This window comes from Colobus angolensis, unplaced genomic scaffold, assembly GCF_000951035.1.
Source record: "Colobus angolensis palliatus isolate OR3802 unplaced genomic scaffold, Cang.pa_1.0 Scaffold8, whole genome shotgun sequence".
Taxonomy (NCBI): Eukaryota; Metazoa; Chordata; class Mammalia; order Primates; family Cercopithecidae; genus Colobus; species Colobus angolensis.
The window spans coordinates 8,686,215-8,692,829 of record NW_012121820.1 but is presented as its reverse complement, the minus strand read 5'-3'; the positions used below and the strand labels follow the sequence as shown (position 1 = coordinate 8,692,829).

At 43.7% G+C, this 6,615-nt stretch overlaps 1 protein-coding gene and 1 long non-coding RNA gene across 4 annotated transcripts in view; one reads left to right on the top strand and one right to left on the bottom strand.

Moving 5' to 3' along the window:
• Nucleotides 1-82: 82 nt before the first annotated feature.
• On the bottom strand, nucleotides 83-1,584 carry LOC105502455. The gene is made up of 3 exons (XR_001000341.1): nucleotides 1,244-1,584; nucleotides 698-821; nucleotides 83-583 (listed from the first exon to the last, which is right to left on the bottom strand). It is a non-coding gene; the product is annotated as an uncharacterized LOC105502455 (long non-coding RNA).
• Nucleotides 1,585-1,606: 22 nt separating this feature from the next.
• The window catches only part of STK4 (serine/threonine kinase 4), a 113,314-nt gene continuing 108,305 nt past the window's right edge, over nucleotides 1,607-6,615 (top strand). For 2 of the 3 annotated variants that reach the window (XM_011928971.1, XM_011928972.1), the window contains exon 1: nucleotides 1,607-1,732. In XM_011928971.1, coding sequence (XP_011784361.1) covers nucleotides 1,698-1,732 — 35 coding nt within the window. In that variant the 5' untranslated portion in view covers nucleotides 1,607-1,697. The remainder of the gene's footprint in view (nucleotides 1,733-6,615) is intronic. The other variant, XM_011928973.1, reaches the window with a different exon arrangement.

Sequence of the window (6,615 nt, the reverse complement as noted above, 5' to 3'; positions counted from 1 at the left end):
AAAAAAAAAAAAAAAAGGGGGGGGGACCATCATGTGAGTCCATCTTCTGGAAAAATCCTGGGAAGGGGACAAATGAGAGATGTTTGGCATTGTGTAATGGTAATTTGGTATTTAATTTTCAAAAATGTTTACCCAATTCCTATTCAGCCAGGTGTGGCGGCTCTTGCCTGTAATCCTAGCACTTTGGGAGGCTGAGGTGGGAGGACTGCTGGAGCCCAGGAGTTTGAGACCAGCCTGGGTAATAATAGGGAGATCTTATTTCTACAAAACATCAAAAACAAAACAACAATTTTGCTGTTGTGGAGTCAGGACAGTCCTGGGTTAAAACCTTTGCTCTCCTTAGCTGTAGAAACAGTGGGTCTCAGCTTTCTTATCTGTTAACGGTAGCTACTTCTTCATAGGGCTGTTTTGAGGATTAAGTGAAAGTCCAAGATTGTGTCTGGCACACAGTAGCTTCTCAGCAAATGTTTTCCTCCTGTGTCAGGGAATGGCTCCTTTATCCCGTTTTGGGTGCATGGGATGCCATACCTGGGTGGCCCTGAAGGGTAGGTGCTCAGGTGTTATGTTCTGTAGATGGCATATCCTTGGGAAAAGCAAGGCAATTAAAAACAGCGAGAGATTGCTCTGGTTACGTTTTCTCCTATAACTTTCCCCCATGGGTCAGCTGGGTAGAATCTGCCATTTTCCTAATACTCACTGATGGTAGCGGCATTCGGAAGTACAATAGCTGAAGCCGGAGCTGAGTGGGGAGAAAGGTCTGTCTCTCAGGCCCAAAAAGAGGTTACATATATCCATGGCTGTCCAGTTTGGTGGTGCAGGCCCTGAGATCAGACCAACCTGGATTTAAATCCCCAAACCTATACTCTAAGCTATGTGACCTTGGGCTAGATACTTCACCTCTCTGGCCTTATGAAATAGGAATAATACCGTCTAGGTTGTTAGGAGTATTAAATGAGGTAAAGCACTGAAAACGTGTAGGCATTGTGTTAAATCATTAAATAAAAATGGGAATGAACTTATAGGCTTGACATGGGGGATTAAATAATATATTAAGACAAGTACATGGCAAATGCTTAATTAATGTTGCTTATTTTTATGTCTGCAAACTGACTTAAAGGAGAGGCCTTTAAGAAAGACGGGGGCAATTTGCGCGTGGATGCTCTGTAACATCCTAGGAGAAACTGTGCAGGGTACCCGCTGGGACCAGAATTCAACCAGGTAAGGGACAGAAAACCACAAATACCTCCAGGCGCTGCTGGGGCAGCGCGGCCTCACCAAAATCATGCAAAACTTGGTTTGCTAAGAATCGTCAGTTCCTCTAAAGGAGGCGCTTTACGCATCTCAGTCTGTAAAATGGGGCCCAGGACCCAGGTAGAGGTGCGTTCTCGGCCTCAGGACCGAGTATTTTGTGCGCTCCAGTATCGCAGGAAGACTACGCCGCCGACACCCTAGAGACTAGCGGGCACCGCCTTGAGGCACCTTCACCACTTGGCGGTTCCGGGTCCGAGCTTCACGGCGCCACATGACTCACGCCCGAACCACGTGATCAGGGCTGTGGCTCCGCCCCGTTCCCGCGCCCCGCTCCGTTTCCGGTAGGGGCGGAAAGCGGAAGTGTGGGAGGGTCTGCGGGGCGGGCTCAGGGAGGTCCGCGGGGAGGATGGAGCAGTGAGCGGGTCTGGGCGGCTGCCGGCAGCGCCATGGAGACGGTACAGCTGAGGAACCCGCCGCGCCGGTGAGGGGCCACTGGCTAAGAGGACGGGCATGGGGGCAGGGCAAGGAAAGGCGGGAACTGACTAAGGGGAGACACCTGTGTGGGAGTCCCCGGAGCGAAGCGACCCAGCTGATGGGGCACCTGCTGAGTGAGGGGGTTGGGGGGACGTCTGGTGGGTGAGGGTCCGGCTGAGGGGAGCATCTGCTAAGGGGGTTAGACTTGGGACCGGTTACAGGGAGCACTCGCTGTGGGGAGACTCTGCTGAGGAACGTGGGGACAAGTTAGGGAGAGTACCTGCTGAGGCCGGGCCACTCGGGGGAACGCTGTCCAAACAGAAACTCACGGAGGTAGGGGCGAATGCTGAAGCAGGGTGAGAATCTGTGAGGGATCTCTTTAAGGGGGTGGATCGAGAACTGGCCAAGAGGAAGGCCGAGTGGAATTTCAAGGGTCCCAAGTCCCACTTGAGGGGTGCGGTGGTGGGGATCTGTGGAGCGGAAAAGCTTTGCGCCTAAGGCTGAAGGTATGCGAAGAAAGGTTGAGGGTCTAGCAAGGGAGGGGATGGTGGAGAGTAGCGTTTCAGAGGATGCTGTTGGTAGTGTCCCCACTGTAGGATAGCATCTTTAATACTGATGTTCAGGGTGTCTTCTTAATGGTCTTCACATCCTCCTCAGCTCCTAAGAACCTGACATTGGGAGGTAGGTAAGGAAATATAGGCTATTTTTGAGATGGGGAGACTGAGGTCCAGAGCAGTTGGGAAACGTGTTTCCTTCTTTACTCCGGGTCGCTGAACCCTGCCAGACTGTGCCCTTTTCAGGCCTCAGTTGTTTTGTAAATATCAGCACCAAATCCTAGTGGTACCTGGAATTGCTTTAGGTCAAGATCAGAATGGTGGCTGATCCTAGAAAATCTCATCTCCTGAATTTCCCTTGTGGACATCCCGGGTCTTTTGCCAATCTGCCACATCTGGAGAAAAGTAGGGACTAGAGACCGAAGAAGTCATGCTTCTCTGAGGTGCAGTGTGGTTACTTCTATTTTACAGAGACGTCTGACTTCCTGCAGCAGAATGAGCTCTAAAGAAGGAAGTGTTCAGGGTGTGGAAGTGCAGGGCAACCAAGAGGTGAAGAGAAGGGATTGACTGCCTGGACAGCACTCTTAGGGGCTGTTTGAGCTTGGGGGTGTTTGAGGTGCACAAACATTGCAGAAGGCAAATAGGTGGTTGGGATGGGCTTTGGATTCACCCTAGCGTAGTGTGCTGAGACTGTAATAGTAATGATTATTACACTCATATTGCACTTAGCGGGTGCCAGGCACTGTTCTAAGTGCTTTCCATGTCTCCTGCTGAAGCATATGAAATTGCTGATATTTGACCATCTTTGAACCATAAAAACGGTAACTTCATATGGTTCAGTTTATTGACTCATTTGAACCTCACAATAATCCTGGGTGGTAGATATCCCTGTATGTCTGTTTTACAGATGATAAAACTGAGATACAGACAGGGTAGTGATTTGCTGGGAGAAGTCATAGCGAGAGGCAGAGCTAGGATTTTAATATCCGTGGGGTCTGGTCCAAAGTCCATGTTTTTTTTTTTTTTTTTTTTTTTTTTTGAGACAGAGTCTCACTCTGTCGCCCAGCCTGGAGTGTAGTGGCGCAGTCTTGGCTCACTGCTGTCTCCGCCTTCTGAGGTTCAAGCGATTCTCCTGCCTCAGCCTCCCAAGTAATTGGGACCACAGGTGCGTGCCACCACGCCTGCCTAATTTTTTGTATTTTTAGTAGAGACAGGGTTTCACCGTGTTAGCCAGGATGGTCTCGATCTTCTGACCTCGTGATCCACCCACCTCGGCCTCCCAAAGTGCTGGGATTACAGGCGTGAGCCACCGCACCCGGCCATGCTCTTAACTGCCTCACTCTGATGCCTCTCTGAAAGTACCCCTGTTTCACAGGTCTCTGTGTATGTTAGCAGATATTTGCTATAGTACCACAGTGATCCAAATATAAATGCACACTAGTTAATGTTTCTTTCTGAACTATGTTCGTTGGTTCTTCTTGGTTTCTTTCTCTGAGGCCTTGATTTAATTGAAAAGAGGATTAGGAATCTGAGTTTTGTTTCCCTCTTTGCCTTGTGTTACATAATCTTGGGCAGAGGATTAAAGTTTCTTGGCATGCTCATTCCTGTACCTTTTGGATTTTAAAAAATGTATTAAAAGTGCAAGAGAAGAGCATTGCAAGACTGGGTTCTTAAGTGGCTGGTGATTACCTGCTCGTTGTAACTAGCAGACTGCCTAATTTGAAGCAGATCAATTTTATTATCATTTACATCAGTTTGTTAGGACATGATAAAGTATATGGAGTGGGTGGTTTAGACAACATAAATTTGTTTTCTCACCGTTCTGAAGGCTAGAGATCTGAAATCAAGGCATTGTCAGAGTTGTTTCTTTTGAGGCCTTTGCTTGGCTCGTAGATGGCCATCTCCCTGTGTCTCCATGTTCTTCCCTCTATACCTGTCTGTGTCCTAATCTCCTCTTATGAGGACACCAGTCATATTGGATTAAGTCATGCCCATATGACCTCATTTTATCTTAATTACCTCTTTAAAAACCTTGTCTCCAAATACAGTCACATTCTGAGGTGGTGGGTGTTAGGACTTCAACATATGAATTGGGGTAAGCTGGGGACACAGTTTTATTATTAAAAATGTTGTCCATTTATCATGTATATTTGTTGTAATCCGTATCAAACTCTGTGTGGAAAAAGAAATAGTTATACATAATATGAACTTTATGGGAGTTCTGAAATGGGAGAAAGCTTTGAGAATTAGTCAAAACTGTAAGTGACTACTTCATAGACACCATTATTTGTGTTTGGAAAGATACAGATGTCTTTTCAGAAATTCAAATGGCGTGTGTTTCCAACAACCCCAGTGCAGGAAATGCCCTTTGTGTTCGTGAGTTTGACATTCGTGTGTGTGTGATTGAGTGATGACAGATTGGTGTCTCATATAAGAGTTAATAATTTAAAAAAGTGGCATAGTGGAAGGTGTAGAGTGCATTCCTGGGATGCTGGCCATCCACATGGCCATCTGACTTAGGAGAGAAGCATCCACTAGTATTTGGTCCATGGATGCTCTGTTGACCAGGCTTGTTCATTTATGAGCAAGTGCTGAAACTGTCTGGAACCTGGGGAAGTCCCAGATAAGAGAACTGCATTATCAGAGTCAGGCTGTTTTGGTAATAGTGTTCTGTGAAGAATCATAAAATATTGTTATGAATTACTTATCAAAATATTTTTTATAGAAATGTTGATAATTCAGTAATACTTTTTAGGTGAAATTCTGTTTTATTGTGATAATTCACAAAGATTGCTGATGAAATTCGTGATTCCCATCATTACATTTGTGAATCCATTTTGCAAATATATTTTGACCACTTCTTGGTTAATAGTGCCTTAAGTTCAAGTTGTTTTTAATAGCCCCAGATCAAAAACAAACAAAAAACCACTTAGGTTGTTTCAAAGAAGTATCTGAGCAGTCCTATAAAGTTTGTCTCTCAAAGTATTATCAGAAGCTTGCAGCTGTCTCTCTCAAGGCAGTGTCAATTTCCTTTGTTATGCTGTGGTCCCTGAAGTAGTTGAAATAGTGACTTTTGCATTTTGTAAACCACAGAGAGTCAACACTTCAAAGAAACATATTTGATCTTCCTTTGTATAAGCTGTTTATACAACTTTGATTATACTTGAGAAAGGAGGTATTGTCCAATGTTTATACAATCACAAGTCAGGACTTTACCAGAAAAACCCTGGCATATGAGATGTTCATTCTGACTTGAGTTTATAGAAGTTTCAGTTCTGAAGTTTAAGAGGAGTTTCACTTCATCCCTTTTCATTTTGAAGGTAGGCGTTTTTATGATGTCATTGGTATCTAATTTTTAGGACCTTTTGGTTTTCAAAGGTCACTGTGATCATTTTGTTTTGTTGATATTAAGTTAAGGCAGTTTTGACTTGGAGCAGTTCTCCATTTTTCTAGTACATAGTCCTTGATATTCATAAACTTCTGTAAGATTGTCCTTTTGAGATCAGTGTTTGTTGGTAGATACACTTGATGTGGTCAGGGTTTTTGTTGGTTTATTTTTTGTCTTATGATTTTAATCTGTTTTATTTAGGAAGGTACACATTTGTGTGTGTGTGTGTGTATGTATGTATGTGTATTTAAGTCTTTTCTTGTAATAATTGATATTATCCAGCTAGTCTAAACCTTTTTTTTTTCCTACAAAGAAGTCTCCAGTGTGACTACGTCCATATTTCACCATTTCCTCAGCTCTCTATTCTTTGTTGTTCTTTGTAGTTTCAGGAAGCCATTGTGTAGACTACACGCACACACATATGCACACATACATACACACATATTCCTTGGCAAGTTCCTTCTTTAAGCTCATTAGTAATTTTTAGAGATCTCAGAGTTTTAAAGAAGTGTTAATTTACAACCTCCCGTGTTTGTTATGATTGTCTAGCATAGTCAGAGAAATCTGAATTATCTGGAAATTGTGAGCAGCCAAGTACCTTTGAATTTTGGGACTAGTCAAAGGTATGTGTCTACTCATGGGAAGGTCTTTGTGAGAATATCTGAAACTCTCAGCTGCCTAGTGATTTTTCACTTTTGATCATGTCTAAATGTACACTTTGCACTTTCTGTTTCTGTGATACCTGTAGAATTTATGTGTTTTGACAAATTTACAAAAAACTTGCTAATGGAAGAGCAAAGGTTTCCTATGTCTTCCTTAGTCTGTAGTCCAGTTCATAGTTGTGTTTCAATTCATAATTACCTTACATTAAACACCTTTTCTGAAGAGATAATTATATCATTTTAATTCATGAAATCTCAAGATTTAAATAGATTTTGAAAGATACAT